This window comes from Hemiscyllium ocellatum, chromosome 6 (genome assembly GCF_020745735.1).
Source record: "Hemiscyllium ocellatum isolate sHemOce1 chromosome 6, sHemOce1.pat.X.cur, whole genome shotgun sequence".
Classification (NCBI taxonomy): Eukaryota; Metazoa; Chordata; class Chondrichthyes; order Orectolobiformes; family Hemiscylliidae; genus Hemiscyllium; species Hemiscyllium ocellatum.
In genome coordinates, this window is record NC_083406.1 from 48,142,109 (window position 1) to 48,159,866 (window position 17,758).

The 17,758-nt window shown below is 43.5% G+C and overlaps 1 protein-coding gene across 3 annotated transcripts in view; it reads right to left on the minus strand.

Moving 5' to 3' along the window:
- The window catches only part of bcl9 (BCL9 transcription coactivator), a 249,515-nt gene that overhangs the window by 99,663 nt on the left and 132,094 nt on the right, over positions 1-17,758 (minus strand). For all 3 annotated transcript variants that reach the window (XM_060825939.1, XM_060825938.1, XM_060825941.1), the window contains one exon: positions 9,928-10,256. In XM_060825939.1, the coding sequence (XP_060681922.1) occupies positions 9,928-10,256 (329 nt within the window). The remainder of the gene's footprint in view (positions 1-9,927; positions 10,257-17,758) is intronic.

Consider the following 17,758-nt stretch of genomic DNA (forward strand, 5'->3'; position numbering starts at 1 on the left):
TTTTCTAGATCTCTATGACTCTGCAATTTACAGCAGCACTGTGATTCACAGGAGAATGAATCACTCATGAGAACTGTTACAAGAGTCCTAAATGAGTAATTCAACCAGTTGATGTAAAGAACAACACTGTTGAGGAATAACAGATGAATGGTTCAACATAGGCCTGTCAGGGCACTGCCAAGGAGCAGAGAGATGGCTGGCTTTCACTTGGCAACTTGCATCACATCGCATTTGGAAGTAACGCTCAACAATATATCAGCACTAATGACCAGCATTGTGACTGAGTCACCATTATCACTGTAGCACTGGTGGAAGTCAAACAACATACCATAGCCGAAATAGAAGTTCAGACTGAAGTCATGAAGGTCATACTTTCTGCCAGTGGTTTCACAGTGTAGTTATATTCAGTGTTCAAAATTCAGCAGCCAAATTCCCACAGCTGTCCAGTGAGCTGTGCTCCAGCAGATTATCCATGTCATTGAGGTGTCACTCCATTGAAGGACCAACATGGAATACCAATTTGCTGAGCTCTCTTGGGATGACAACATTCATCCAAATGACAGCAGACACTCCACCAGTACTCTTGTGACTGCTTGTTATCCAATCATCCCACACTGTTCCACAGAACCACACTACGTTAATGCATTTCAAAGCCAGATCTTCAAAACCCAGAGTAACTCAAAAGAATTCTGTCTGGCCGAATATGGCTCAGTGAGGAGTGCTCTTACATCTGAACTGTAATGTCTGGGTTTGAATCCTATTCCAGGCTTTCAGTGCAAAAAAGTTCTCACTGACCCTATCGTACTGTACAGAGGGCAGTGCTGCACTGTTGGTGATACTATCTTTTGGATGAGACTTTACACAAAGGTTGCATCTCTCTTGTCAGGTTAATGCAAAAGGATCCCAGGGCATTATTTCAAAGAAACAAAACAAGACTTAACTATCGCCAATGTCCTGCTCAATATATATTCCTCAATCAACATCTTCTAAACAGATCCTTTGATTTTTAGTTTATGTGAGTTTGCTCCTATCTTTACGACATTACGCCCATATTTGTGGGCGGCACGGTGGCACAGTGGTTAGCACTGCTGCCTCACAACGCCAGAGATCCGGGTTCAATTCCCGACTCAGGCGACTGACTGTGTGGAGTTTGCACGTTCTCCCCGTGTCTGCGTGGGTTTCCTCCGGGTGCTCCGGTTTCCTCCCACAGTCCAAAGATGTGCGGGTCAGGTGAATTGGCCATGCTAAATTGCCCGTAGTGTTAGGTAAGGGGTATATGTAGGGGTATGGGTGGGTTGCGCTTTGGCGGGTCGGTGTGGACTTGTTGGGCTGAAGGGCCTGTTTCCACACTGTAAGTAATCTAATTACAACACTTTAAAAATGTTTCACAAGCTGTGACATGCACTGCGCCATCATTCATTATGATAGACATTATATAAGTTCGAGTATTTATTGTTTCTCTCGTCACCCAGTGAAAGGTAGCAGCTCCATTCCTTTGTTCCATTCCATGCGAAGATAAGATTATTTCTCTCCAGTGCCCCACTGACAATATTCATCATCTCCATTTCTACCACTCTTGTAGGTAGCCGCTGCCAGGCCATTATCACTCACTGCATAAACTATTCCTTCCTTATTTCTCTGCTGCCACTCTTGCCCAAAGGATTATATCTGTGTCTCGTAGTTTTTACATATTTGTCTTACACCCTTTCCTTGTCTACCTTACATAAACCTGTCTAAATCTTGCATGTCTATCAAATCTTCCCCCAATCTCCAATCAAGAGTCATCCAGACTGAAAACATTAGTTTACTTTCTTTCCATAGATGCTGCCCGACTCACTGTAATCTCCAGCACTTTTTGTTTTCAGTACAGAGTCCAGCAAATGCATTAATTTTCTCCTTCCCTCAATCTCCTTTACTCCAAAGAGAACAGCTCCCACTTCTCCAACCTAACCATGGAGCTAAAATCCCTCATTCTTGGAAACATTCAGGAAAATCTCCTCGGCATCTTCTAATCCTCAGTCAGGTGTGGTGACTAGAACCAAATTCAATATTCTAGTTATGACTGAACCAAAATTTCTGAAAAGTTCAGCACAACCTCCCCGCTTTTGTCCTCCATGTCTCTGTTACAAAGACCAAAATCCCACATGCTTCAGTAATTACACTCTGTCCTGTCAGCATCAATGATCTGTGCCAATAAACCTCTCAGTTTCATTGGCCCTGATCATTCAATATAACTGAGTCATAAAATCTATATTGCTTCTCCTTATCCCTTTTGCTGACAGATCTCCGTATTAAATTCTATCTGCCACTTGTCTGCCCACTCTGCTGGTCTATCTATGTCCAACAGACCAGTAAACCATTTAGCCTCTCTAGTCTGTTCCATAACTAAGTCCATGGCTAATCTGGTAATTCTCAACTCCAAGAGCTTTCCTATCTTTCTCCCCATGACCTTCATTTCCCTTACTGATTAAAAATCTGTCCATCTTAGACTTGAAATACTTAGTGACCCAGCCTCTACATTAAGAATTGCATAGATTCACTACTCTCTAAGTAAATAAATTCCTCTTCTTCTTGTCTTAAATGGGTAATCCCTTACACTGAGATTATGCCCTCTGGTCTAGGCTCTCCTGCAAGTGGAAGCAACTTTTCTACATCTACTCTGTCACTAAGAATCTTATGTTTCAATAAGGTCTCTTCTCATTCTTGTATCATCCAATAGTTGCAGGCCCTACCTACTCAAACCCTCCTCATAAGACAGTCACTCTATACCTGGTATTAGCCTAGTGAACCTTCCCTGGACTGCATTCAATATCCTTCCTTACATGAGAGGACCAAAACTGTTCACACAATTCCAATTGTCATCTGACTTGTGCCTTGCATAGTTTTAACAAGGTTTTCCTACTTTCATACACCATTTTCTTTGGAAAAAAAAGACCAATATACTATTTGCCTTCCCTATTACTTGCTGAAGTTGGATTCATGCTTCAGGATTCCCAACTCCCTCTGTTCCTTGACTAGGAGACAGCAAGAATCGCAGGTGCTGGAAATCAGAATCAATAGATGTACAGCTGGAAGAGCACAGTAGGTCAGACAGCATCCAATGAGCAGAATGGTCAATGTGTCAGGTTAAACCCTTTATCAGACCTGGGCAGGGGCAGGGGAACCCAGAAGCAAATGGAGGGAGGGATGTTGAGCTGGGGGTAGGGTAGGTGGATGCATTTAGGGCATTATTGTGGTTGGTCAGTGGGAAAGGTGGAGCAGATAGATGAGTGGGAAAATGAACAGGTTAGAACAAGTCACGGAGGAGAGGAGGAGTGGGGCTAGACATGGGATAAGGCTGCAGAAGAAGAGACTTTGAAGCTAATAGAGTCGATGTTGAGGCTGTTGGGCTGTAAGTTTCTCTCTGACACCTCCTCCTACCATCCCCTTGACTATGACTCCACCTTTGATCACTAAGCCATCATCTCCCAGACCATCAACAACTTCATCACTTCAGGAGATCTTCCATCTACAGCCTCCAACATGATAGTTCCACAACCCTGCACTGCCCATTTCAATCTCCTACTCAAAACGCATAAACCTGACTGACCTGGTCGACCCATCATCACTGCCTTCTCCTGCTCCTGCTCCACTGAGCTCGTCTCCTCCTACCTTGACTCTGTTCTTTCCCCTTTGGTCCAGAAATTCCCTACCTTTGTTTGAGACACAACCCATGCTCTCCACCTCTTCCAAAATTTTTAATTCCTCGGTCGCCAACACCTCATCTTCACATGGACATACAGGTCCTTAACACCTGTACCCCCACACGGAGGGCATAACAGCCTTCTGTTTCTTCCTTTCCCACAGACCCAGCCAGATCACTTGCACTGACACCTCTCATTCGCTTGGCAGAACTGGTCCTCACTCTCAACAATTTTTCATTTGATTCCTCCCATTTCATTTAAACTAAAGGAGTAGCCATGAACACCCGCATGGCCCCAAACTATACCTGCCTCCTTGTAGGATTCATGGAATAGCCCCTTTTCCGCAACTGCATGGGAACCATCTCTCACCTCTTCCTCCGCTATGTCGATGACTGCATCAATACTGCCTTGCGCTCCTGCAAGGAACTCAAACAGTTCATTAATTAACCATCCACCCTGCCCTCAAATTCACCTGGACCATTTCTGACACCTCCTTCCTCTTCCTGGACTTCTCCGTCTCCATCTCCAGAAACCGACTCACCACTGATATCCATTTCAAACCCACTGACTCCCACAACTACCTTGACTACATCTGAGAAATCTCTTTGGCATCTTCTCATCCCCAGTCAGGTGCGGTGATGAGAACCAAATTCAATGGTCTGACTATGACTGAACCAGAACTTTCTAAAGATTCAGCACAACCTCCCTGCATTTGTACTCCATACCTTTTTAACAAAGCCGAAGATCCTATGTGCTTCACTAATTACACTATGTCTTGTCGGTATCAATGACAGTGCCAATACATCTCTAAGTCTCATTGGCCCTGGTCACTCATTATAACTGCTCCATAAAATCTAAAAATCACACAACACTCGGTTATAGTCCAACAGGTTTAATTGGAAGCACACTAGCTTTTGGAGCGACGCTCCTTCATCAGGTGATAGTGGAGGGCTCGATCGTAACACAGAATTTATGGCAAAAATTTGCAGTGTGATGTAACTGAAATTATACATTGAAAAATTGATTGTCCATTAAGCCTTTCATCTGTCAGTGATAGTTTCACTTCTTTCATGTGTAAATCACAAAACCTTTTTTTAAAAGTTGCATTCTCAGATTAGCTGTTAACAATGGTGATAGCTAGACAATATGTTGAAGGTGTTAGCCCCCTGTGTTCTCTGTCTATGACGTGATGTTTAGATTGATTCTAATCTAAAAAGTGAGATAACAGAGTTTTACATAAATTCACACAGTTTTTGAGCTCAGAGTTCTACATGAATGTATGCAGTTTTTGAGCAAAGTGCAATGTAACTCTGCAAGTACAAATTCACCCCACAAAATATATGTGTGTGTGTGTGTGGGTCTTTGTCTGTATGTGTGTGTCTGTCTGGGGTGGAGGTTGTGAGTGTGAGAAAGTGTGTGTGTGTGTGTGTGTGTGTAGTGAGTGCAGAGTGTCTTAAGTCTGTGAGGGGGTGCATGTGTGAGTGTGGGAGTATGGGTGTCTATAAGGATGTGTGTGGGTGTCTGTGTATGCATCTGTGTGTACCTGTGTCCGTGTGTATGTGAGTGTGTGTGTGTGTGTAGTGCAATGGTGATCACCTGTAATGTGACATGAACCCAAGGTCCCAGTTGAGGCCCTCCCTATGGGTACCAAACTTAGCTATCAGCCTCTGCTCGGCCACTTTCCTCTGCTGCCTGTCCCGAAGTCCACCTTGGAGGATGGTCACCCGAAGGTCTGAGGCTGAATGTCCTGGACCACTGAGGTGTTCCCCAACTGGGAGGTGGTTGTGTGGTGCCCATTCATCCGTTGTCGTAGCCTTTGCTCGGTTTCCCCAATCTACCATGCCTCCGGGCATCTTTGCCTGCAACGTATAAGATGGACAACGTTGGCTGAGTCACATGACTACCTGCATGTACAAGGTGGGAGGTGTTCCCACACGTAATAGTGGTATCAATGTCCACAATCTGACACGTCTTGCAGCGTCCACCGTGACAGAGTTGTATGGAGTTGTCCTGAGAGCCGGGCAGCTTGCTACGAACAATCATCTGTTTGAGGTTTGGCGATTGTTTAAAGGCAAGTAGTGGAGGTGTGGGGAAAGTCTTGGTTAGGTGCTCATCCTCATTGATAATGTGTTGCAGGTCACGAAGAACATGGCGTAAGTTTTCAGCCTCTGGGAAGTGCTGAACAATGAAATGTACCCTGTCAATTGCAGCACGTGTCTGTCTCCTGAGGATGTCATTACGATTCCTTGCTGTGGCATGTTGGAACTGGCGGTCGATGAGTTGAGCATCATACCCTGTTCTTGTGAGGGCATCCTTGAGTACTTCCAGGTGTCCGTCACGTTCCTCCTCTTCTAGCAGATCCGGTGTATACGTAGGGCTTGTCCATAGGGAATGGCTGTTTTCATATGTTTTGGGTGGAAGCTGGAGAAGTGTAGCATTGTGAGGTTGCCTGTGGGTTTGCAGTAAAGCGTGGTGCTGAGGTGCCCATCCTTGATGGAGGCGCATGTGTCCAAGAATGAGACAGATAGTCGAGAGTAGTCCATGGTGAGTTTGATGGTGGGATGAAACTTGTTGATGTCAATGTGTAGTTTTATCAGTGACTCCTCGCCATGGGTCCAGAGGAAGAAAATGTCATCAATGTACCTGGTGTACAATGTTGATTGGAGATCCTGCATAGAGAAGAAATCTTGATCGAACCTGTGCATAAAAATGTTGGCATATTGGGGTGCAAATTTGGTCCCCATGGCTGTTCCGTGTGTCTGGATGAAGAATTGGTTGTCAAAGGTGAAGACGTTATGATCGAGGATAAAGTGGATGAGTTGTAGGATTGTGTTTGGAAACTGGCAGTTGTTGGTGTTGAGTACTGAGGCTTTTGCCGCGATGCCATCCATGTGGGGGTGCAGGTGTAGAGTGCGGAAACGTCCATTGCGATGAGGAATGTTCCCGGTTCGACTGGTCCATGGGTGCTGAGTTTCTGTAGTGTCGCGACAGAAGCTGGAGATCCCCTGTACAATAGGTTTCAAGATGCCTTCCACATAGCCGGAGAGATTCTCACATAGGGTCCAATTGCCCGACACAATGGGACGTCCCGGTGTATTGGCTTTGTGTACCTTTGGAAGGCAGTAGAAGTTGCCTACATGAAAAGTATGTGGGATGAAGGCGCGTAGGGAACTCTGAAGGACTGGATCCAAAGTTCTGATCAGTGTGTTTAATTCTCGGGTGTGTTCTTTGGTCGGATCAACTGTAGTGTTCCTGGTTGTTCAGTTGTCGGTACACATCCTTGCAGTAATCTGTTCTATTCTGAATGACAATGGCTCCTCCTTTATCTGCTGGTTTGATGACAGTGTTGTCATTGGTTTTGAGAGCCTGGATGGCATTGCGTTGTGAACGGGTGATATTTTGCTCTACCTTGTGGGTACAGCTGATAAATCTGGCATTTATATATATCCTGACAGTTTGCGCATATATGTCAAGCCCAGGGCAGCGGCCCTCCGGTGGGGTCCATGTTGACACCTTCTTTGGTCGGTCCTCTACAGATCCCTGTGATGACTGTTCTAGTTCATCAGTGAGCTCAATGGGATCACTGCCGGCACCTTGAAAGAATTCCCGGAGTCTCATTCGTCTGATGAACTCCTCTGTGTCTGTTGCCAGAACCAACGGGTCCATTTTGGTAGTGGGGCAGAAGTTGAGACCCCTACTGTCTGTGTTATGATCAAGCCCTCCACTATCACCTGATGAAGGAGTGTCGCTCCGAAAGCTAGTGTGCTTCCAATTACACCTGTTGGACTATAACCTGGTGTTGTGTGATTTTTTACTTTGTACACCCCAGTCCAACACCGGCATCTCCAAACCATAAAATCTAGGTTGCTACACCCGCCCTCCTGCAAAAATGCTATCCCATATTCCCAATTCTGCCACGTCCATCACATCTGTTCCCAGGATGGGGCGTTCCAATCCAGCACATCCCAGATATCGTCCTATTTTAGGGACCATAGTTTTACCTCTTCAGTAATTAAGGATGCCCACGACTGCATCTCCTTCATCGCCCATACTTCTGCCTCAAATCCCCTCCCCCCAACAAGAATAGACTGTCCTTAGTCCTCAAATACCACCCCACCAACCTCCAAATCTACTGTATCATCCTCCGACATTTCCACCACCTACAATCAGATCCCACCATCAAAAAGATATTTCCTTCCCTCTCCCATCTGTTTTTAACAAAGGCCACTTATTCTGTAACTCCCTCGTCAACTCTACACTCCCCACCACACCCAGTAACTTTCCCTGCAACCGCAAAAGGTGAAACACCTACCCCCACACCTTCCCTCTCACCTCCATCCAAAGCCCTTCCAGATCTGACCTGCACATCATCTAACCTGATCTATTGCATGTGTTGCTCCTGATGTAGTCCTCTCTATATTGGGAAACCAAATGCAGAGTCAAGGACTGGTTCACAGAATATCTGCTCCCCAACACACCCCCACCCCTCTCCCCCATCTCCACTCTCAAAACCCCCATGACATGTCCATCCTTAGCTTCCTCTGTTGTTACTGAAACAAATGGAAGTTAGAGGATCAAAACCTTATATTTCACCTCAACAGCTTCAACATTGACTTCACCAGCTTTGAGGTCTCTCCTCCCAGCCCTCTGTTCTGTTGCCTTCTATAGTCTTTATCAATTTAAATAATATGTCGCTCCTTTATTCTTCCAGCTAAAGCATACAACCTCACATTTCCTCATATTATAGTCCATCTGCAAAGAGTTTTCCCAATCTGTTTAATATCCATAACCTCTCACTGTCGTAACTTGTCTTCCTATTGGCAATATATTCAGTTCCCTCCGGGATTGCCTGGTCCACTCCTCCTTCGATCCCAATACACCTCCATAGCCCTACGACACCTTCCCCTGCAACTGCAAAAGGTGTAACACTTGGCTGTTTATTTACTCCCTCCTCAGTACTTATGGGCCCAAACACACCTTCCAGGTGAAGCAACGCACTTCACTCAATCGAGTCTTCTGCCTTCACTGCTCATAATGTGGTCTCCTCTACATTGGGGAAACAAAGCATAGCTGGGTGCTCGCTTCACAGAACACCTAAAAAAAGCCATTAGCTTCCGGCTGTCTGCCACTTCAACACACTCCCTTGTTCCCTGGCCAACATCTCTGACTCAGGCTTGGTGTAGTGCTCCAGCGAAGCTCAGCACAAGAACAGCATTTCATTTTCCACTAGGGAACTTTATAGCCTTCTGAACTCAATATTGAGTTCAACAGTTTTAGGGCTAAGGCACCTACTCCCATGTCCTTACCCCAAATCTTACACATCAGGCCTTATTATCACATCGTCCACCACCCATCGTTAGCCACTAATAGTCCTCTTTCATTCTCCTAGGCTGACCATTATCCACTCCTTTGTCGGCCCGACTCTTTGAGCTCTATCTTCACCTATCGTTTACTCCTTAACCCCTCAACCCATTCTATCTTCTGCATAAAAAAAACTTTTTCCTAGCTACCATCAGTTCTGAAGAAGGGTCACTGTACCCAAAACATTAACTCTGATTTCTCTTTGCAGAAGCTACCAGACCTGCTGTGATTTTCCAGCAATTTCAATTTTTGTTTCTGAGCACATTCACTTCCTTCATCTTGTCATGTTGCACCCGATTGATGTCGGGCTTGCTGTTCACCACTCCACCAACTTTGGTATCACCAGCAAGTTTTGAAATGTTGCTCTTTATACTGAAAGGGCTTGATAGATTGGAAATGGAATGACAGTTTTCTCTTGCGCAGAAAAACATAACTGGAGGCCATCAATAATAAGATGGTCACCAAGAAATCCAACAAGGAATTCAGAAGACACTTAATTACCCATAGACTGGTGATAATGTGGAAAATGCTATCAGAGAGTGATTGATAAAAGTAGCATAAATGCATTTAAGGGATGCTAGATTACTATATGAGGAGAAAAGAATTGAAGGTTACAATAATAGATTTAGATGAGAAAGGCTCAAGTAGAGTGTTGACATTGACTGGTTGAACTGAATGGCCTGTTTCTTTGGCTATGCAATCTGCTTAATCCTATGCAATGCAAATATTGTGGACAGAAGTTCTTTTTACTTGAATCATTAAAGACTCCTGCAAATTAGTTTAAAATTATTGAACAAAATATACATTCTGTGGAAAACACCAATCAAATTTGAGGGGACAACAATTCACAGACAAAAAAACAAGAAAGGAACTGCAGTAATACCTTTATGTTCAGATTCATTGTTGGGTGTGCCAGCATCCCTTTGTTCAAAAGAGTCAGCAGACATGCTTCTTTCCCTCTTGCCCTTCCCTTTTATCGCACTGCTTGTCCCCAATCCTTGCCCATTTTTTAGTCCCAGATTTCCTCCCGAACCTTGGGCAGCTTTTGAGCCATGGTTCCCACTCACGATCAATGAATCACAAGGTGAGGCCTGTGGCTGGCTGGTGCTACCCTGCTTCGCTTGATTAGACAATTTGGTGTCCAGCTGTGATGCACATAAAGGAGATGTCACGGGAGATGACCGGACTGTGGCCTCCTCCTTGGCTTTTGGACTAGAAACAAAGAAAAAAAAATAAAAAAACATAAACATACTCGCAAATAGATATTTTTTCACCCTCCTGGTTGTTACTTATTCAAGAATATCCTTTCAGATATATGTAAACTCTGAAGGACAAAAGAATTTCACCCTTTGGCACTCTTCTTGTCACTCTTTGTGGTTATTTATGATTACACAACAATATAACAACTGTTGTATTTCATACTTTGTAGCACCATTGGAAATGGAGTAGGCTATTTCAACCCTTGAACTTGTACAATATTCAGTGAGGTCATGGTTGACTGCGACCAAACCCACAAACTCACCTTTGAGTCACGTCCGACTTTCACATTTGGTGAGCAAAAATCTAGTAATCCTAAATTTAGAGTATGTAATTGATCTTGAATATACTTCGTGGCTTCTCTGTACCTGTATCTTATTCAAAATTAGGTGATTTATTTTGTATTGGCTCTCTCCATTCTTCTACCCAATGTGAAATATATTTTGCAGGTTACTACTTTATACCATTCCACATGCTTTCAGGCAAAATTCCTGAAAAATCAATTAGGATAGTCTGGCCCCTGTATCCCGATGGTTGAAAAGTGTCTCTCTAACCAAACCCTGTTCTCTCAATTCTCAAGTGGTCAAGATCCAGGAGTTTATGAAAATTCTAAAATGCATCAAAATCTTTCTTTGAATCATGGCAGCATTGACATTAATGACTGTCAACAGCTTGCGGTGACAACATAACCTTTGATTAATGATAACATCACTGGATTAGTAATCCAGAGCCTAAGTTAATATTATATGGATGTGGGTTCAAATCCCACTATGGGAGATGGCAAAAGTTGAACTCAAAAGAAGTCTGGAAATAAAGAGATATAGTCAATTATTGTAAAAACCCATCTGATTCACTCACGTCCTTCAGGGAAGGAAATCTGCCACCTAAGCTGATCTGGCACATATGGAAATCCAGAACCACAGCAATGTGCTTGACTCTTAATTGCCCTTGAGGGAATTAGGATGGGCAATAAAAGCTGACCTAACCACAGACATCCATGTCTCATGAGCAAATCAAAAAAAAGCTGTATCATACTCTGAGTTCAAAAGCCTATGGCAGTAGCAATGAAGGAAAGAAAAGGAAGCAAATCCTGCACTCCAGATTCTATCACCTTATTGCATATTCTGCCTGAAATATCCAAGAATTCATGGGTTGAAAATGGGCCTGATCAGTGAATGTTGAAATATTCCTTTGTATACCCACAACTAGATCACTGATATATATGATAACACAGAAGCAGTCCCAATACACACCCTTCAGGGAGAGCAATGCCCTCCAGTCTGAGAAACAACCACTTATATCTGCTCTCTGTGAACTGCCCAACCATTCTCCATATAGTCATTGCCCCTTTCATCTGTATTCACATAGACTCTAACTTATCAATTTAAGTTCTATAATTAACATTTCATTCAGCATCAATTGATGTTTGGAGGTGAGTCACAAACTTACTTGTGTGTGTGTTGAGTTTATAACCTCCATCGCAGATTGTGTAAAAGCTAAAGGCAGACAATGTTTCATTATTCATGGAAAGAGTTCCTCTCCATTTATCTGCTATGTTTTCCTTAATATCTTGAAAACTTTGCTTCAAACAATTCCTTAACATGTAACTCTAAAATCAATCTGATGATATTATGCTGCAAGCCCTCACAGCTGATCTAATTACCCCACATTCTTGACTGACTCCAATAACCTTTAACACCAAGCTTAACAAAAACATATCTACTTCTGTTTGAAAAATTTTCAAAAGACTGGGCTTCCACCATCTTTTGACAAAAAGAGTTCCAAAGACTCATGAATCTCTGTGAAAAACAATTTCTCCTCATCTCTGTTATCAATGAATGACCGCTAGTTCTAGATTTTCTCACAAGAGGAAATTTAATTCCTCTATCTATTCTGCCAAGACCCTTCAGGATCTTATTTGTTACAATTAATTCATCTCTTACTATTCTCATCTCTACATATAAAGCCTAGCCTGATCAACCTTTCCTGATAAGACAAGCCTCCTCTCATTTCAGGTATTAGACTTTCCATGAAATACTTCCTATTTACATTTTTCCTAAAAGAATAGTGAACAATACTGTTTATAATTTTTAAGAAACAGTCTCTCTGTATAAACTCTTGATGAGGGTTAGTTTGCTCAGGTGGTTACACAGTTGGTTTGTGATGTGGTTTGAACAGCATGGGTTCAACTTATTTACCAGCTGTGATTGCCATGAAGGCCTTACCTTCTCAATTGTGACCCTCAGTTTAAACCCATAATAAATTGTCTCACTCAAATGAAAGACAACCTCCAAGACAAGCCAATTTTACTTTCAATTCCCCTCACAATAAATAATGGCATTCTGTTAGTTTTCCTAAATAGTAGATGTAACTGTATATTGACCTTTTGTGATTCATGTACTAGGATACTCAGATCCTGCTGCATCTAGAGCTCTGCAATCTCTCGCCATTTTGATAATAGGCTTCCTTTTCAGTCTTTCTACCAAAATAGGCAATATCATATTTTCTCATGTTATAACACATTTGCCAAATTTTTGCTCAACCTAGCCACATCGCTTTGCAGCTTTATTACTAGATGTTGTCCTTTTTAAATTTTTTAAATCTGTGTTTATGTGTGAACTGGATGTGCCATTTTGAGGTTAGTAGATAATAAAATTTCTTTTTACCATTCAAGAAAACCTTACAATTGGCTGTTTCATTTTGCCCAGCACTACTTTTTAAGTCAAGCATGACAGCTATGCTTTAAAAAAGTCTTTGTGGTGGCTGACCAAGGATATTAAAAAAAGGCATTAATTTACCCCTCCTCATGTAATTGTAGCATTTCATTTTAAAATTCTCATCCTTGTTTTCAAATATTTCAATGGTTGTGTCCCTCCATATCCTTGTAATCTATTCCAGTCTCACAACTTAGGACTAGCAGAGGTAGCAGCACAGAGGAAGCTGCCATGGGAGGCCTCAACATTGACTCTGGACACTATGAAGTCTCATGCCATCCGATCAAAGATGGTCAAGATCACCTCCTGTTGACTACCACACGTTACCCTCTCTCAACTGATGACACTGTGCTCCTCCATGTTGAACAACACTTAGGGAAAGCACAGAGAGTGGCAAGGGCACAGAATTTACTCCTGGCAGGGGGCTTCAATACCCACCAACAAGAATATCTCACCAGCAGCACTATTAATCAAACTAGTCAGGTTCTAAAGGACATAGCTGCTAGAGCAGGTTTATGGCAGGTAGTGAGGGAATTAACAAGAGGAAAAAAGATTCTTGACCTTGTCATCACCAATCTGCAGATGTGTCTGTCCTTGACTGTATCAGTAAGACTGACCAATGCATAGTTATTGCAGAGATGAAGTCCTATCTTCATGTTGATATTACCCTCCAATATGTTGTATGGCACTATCTCTCTGTGAAGTGGGACGAATTTCAAAAAGGTCTAACAACCCAAGAATCAGCACCTGTGAGGCACTTCTGAGCCATCAGCAGCTACAAAATCATATGCTAACACAATCTGCAATCTCATGACACAACACAACATCCTTACTTCCATTACCATCAAGTAAGGGGATCAACCCTGGTTCAATGAACAGTGCAGGACAGCATGCCAGGAGAAGCCCTGGGTAATAGTAAAAATAAATATCAATTTGGTGAAGCTACAAAACAGGACTACTTGCATGCCAAACAGCAAATGACAGACAGAATTACTCGAAAGTGGACAATCAAATAACTCACTGGAGGAGGAGGTTCCACAATTATCCCCATCCTCAATGATGGAACAGCCCAGTTCATCACTGCAAAATATAAGGCTGAAGCATTTGCTACATTTTTCAGCCAGAAGTGTCAAGCAGATGATACATCTTGGCCTGCTCCAGTGGTCCTCTGCAACACAGATGGCAGTTTTCAGCCAACTCAATTCACTGCAAGAATCAGTTGAATAATGTAAAGGCTATCAGCTGGCAATATTCTGGCAAGAATACTGAAGACCTGTACAAAAAAATAGCCACAGCCCTGGCCAAGTTGTTTCAGTATAGCAATAACATTGGTTTCTAGCCAACAATGTTGGAAAATTGCCCAGGTATGATTTGTACACAAAAAGCAGGACAAATCCAACCTAGCCCCATCTGTCTACACTTATCCATCAGTAAACTGTTGGAAGGTATTATCAATAATGCTAACATGTAGCACTCACTCAACAATAACCTCATCACTGACACCCAGTTTGGTTCCACCAGTGTCACTCAACTCCTGACTTCATCAGCCTTGATTCAACCATGGACAAAAGAGCTGAATACCAGAGGTGAGGTGAGAGTGACAGCCCTTGACATCAAATCTGCATTTGACCGAGTGTGGCATCAAACAGCCCCAGTAAAAGTGAAGTCAATGGGAAACAGGGGGAAGACTCTCTGCAGTTTGGAGACACATAGGGCATAAAAGAAGATGGTTGTCATTATCAGAGAGCAGTCATCTCAGCTCTAGGGTATCTCTGCGGAGACTCCACTGGGTAGTGTCCTAGGCCCAAATGTTTTCAGCTGCTTTGTCAATTACTTTCCTTCTATCTAAGATCAGAAATGGGATGTTCACCAATGGTTGCACAATGTTCCACAGCTCAGATATTGAAGCAGTCCATGTTCAAATGCAACAAGACCTGGGCAATATCCAGGCTTGGGCTGAGAAGTGGAAGTAATATTTGCACCACACAAATGCCAACAATGACCATCTCCAGTAAAAGACAATCCAACCACGACCTCTTGACATTCAATGGTTTTACCAAAGTTGAATTCTCCACTATCAACATCTTGGGGGTTACCATTGACCAGAAACTGAACTGACCTCGCCAAGTAAACACTGTGGTGACAAAAGCACCTCAGTAGCTAGGAAAACTGCAGTGAGTAACTCCTTTCCTGCTTCCCCAAAGATTATCCACTTGTCAGGATTATGATGGAATACTCTCTCCTTACCTAGATATGTGCAGCTCCAACAACATACAATAAGTTTGATACCATCCAGGACACAGTAGCACGTTTGATGGCACCATATCCATAACATTCATTCCCATATTGATCACTGATGATCAGTAGCAGCAGTCCGTACTATATACAAAATTCACTGCAGAAATTCACCAGAGATCCTTTTGGCAGCACCTTCCAAACCTACAATCACTTCCATCTATAATTGCAATGGCAGCAGATACATGGGAAAACCACCACGTGTAAATTCCCCTCCAAGCCATTTACCATTCTGACTTGGAAATATATCGCTGTTCCTTCACTGCCACTGAGTCAAAATCCTGGAACTCCCTCCCTAAAGGCATTGTGGGTCTACCTATAGCACTCAGACAGTAACAGTTCAAGAAGGCAGTTTGGCATTACTTTCTTAAGAGTAACTAGAAATGGACAATGAATGATAGTCCAGCCAGTGACACCCATGTTCTCCAAGAGAGTAAGAAATACTCTGAGATAACAATTAAAAGAACTGCCAATGCTGTAAATCAGAAGCAAAAATGGAAGTTGCTGGAAAAGCTCAGCACATCTGGCAGCATCTATGAAGAGAAATCAGAGTTAACATTTCGGGTCCAGGTGACCCTTCCTCAGAACTGATGGTAGTTAGGAAAATGTTCATTTATATGCAGAAGGTAGGGTGGGGAGAGGGGGCATAGAGTAAATGATAGGTGGGCATAGACCTCAAAGAGAGAGGAGAACTGTTGGACATACTTTAAGGAGTGGACAATAATCTGGCTAGGAAAGTGATAGCTGTTAATGGAGACTGTTAGTGGCTAACAATAGGTAGTGTGTAATGTGGGGTTGGGGGCTGGGACATGGGAAAAGTCAGGCTCTAAAATTATTGACCTCGATATTGAGTCTGGAGGGCTGCAGGGTCCCCAAGTGGAAAATGATGTTCTTCCAGCTTACACTGAACTTCACTGGAAAACTGCGGCAAGCCTGAGGCCGAGATGTTGGTCAGGTAACAGAGTGGTGTGCTAAAGTGACAGGCAACTGGAAGCTCAGGATGTCTTTGCAGGCAGAACGTGGGTGTTCTGTGAAGTGGTCACCCATTCTATGCTTTACTTCTCCAATGAGAAGGCGACCACATTATGAGAAGTGAATGTGGTAAACCAAACTGTGTGAAGTACAGAGCTGAAAATATGTTGCTGGAAAAGCGCAGCAGGTCAGGCAGCATCCAAAGAGCAGGAGAATCGACGTTTCGGGCATGTGCCCTTCTTCAGGAATCATGCCTGAAACGTCGATTCTCCTGCTCTCTGGATGCTGCCTGACCTGCTGCGCTTTTCCAGCAACACATTTTTAGCTCTGATCTCCAGCATCTGCAGTCCTCACTTTCTCCTTTGTGAAGTACAGGTAAAGTGTTTCACCTGGAAGGTATGTTTGGGCCCTTGGATACTGAGGAGGGAAGAGATGAATGGCCAGGTATTACACCTTTGGCAGTTGCAGGGGAAGGTGCCGTGGTACTGTGGGATGGTGTTGGGAGTGAAGGAAGAGTGGACCAGGGTGTCCTGGAGGAAACGGTCTCTGCAGATGGTGGATAAGGGAAGGGCATCTCGCACGAGGTGGTGGAAATGGTACCTGATGATCCTCTGCATGTGGATGCTGATGGAATGGTAGTTAAGGACAAGGAGGATCCAGTCACTGTTACGAGAGGTAAAAGGGGGTTGAGGATAGAAGTGCAGGAGATGGGTTGGGCCTGGTTGAGGGCCCTGTCAAAAGCTGTGCTGGGAAATCCTCGGTTGAGGAAGAAGATGGATATTTTGGAGGCTCCCTAGTCGAAGTTGGCCTCATCAGAACATATGTGATGGAGATGGAGGAACTGGGAGAATGGAATAGAGTCTTTACAGGATGCAGAGTATGAGGATGTATAGTACAGGTAGCTGTGGGAGTCAGTGGGTTAATAGTGGATATTAGTGTCCAGTTTATCTCCAGAAATAGAAACAGAGATGTTGAGAAAGGGAAGGGAGGAGTCAGAGATAGACCAGATGAAAGTGATGACCTGGTGGAAATTGGAAGCAAAATCAATAAACTTTTCCAATTCCAGATGAGAGAGGGAAGCAGTTCCGATGATATCCTCAATATATTGGAGAAAGAGTTGTGGTTATGAAGAAACAGGCATAACTAGGGCCCATGTGGGTACCCATGGCCATCTCTCTGACCTGAAGACACTGAGAGGAGCTAAAGGAGAAGCTGTTCAGGGCGAGGATGATCTCAGCCAGGCAGAGGATGGCAGTGGGTGGGGACGGTTTAGGCCTTTGTTCCAGGAAGAAGCAGAGAGCCCTGAGACCATCCTGGTGGAGGATGGACGTGTAAGGGGGTTACACATTCGTGGTAAAGAGGAGGAGGCTAGAAACTACAAACTGGAAATTCCAAAACTGGCATAAATCATCAGAAGAATCATAGATGTAAGTGGGCAGGGACTGGCCCAGAGGAGAAATGACTAAATCAAGGTAG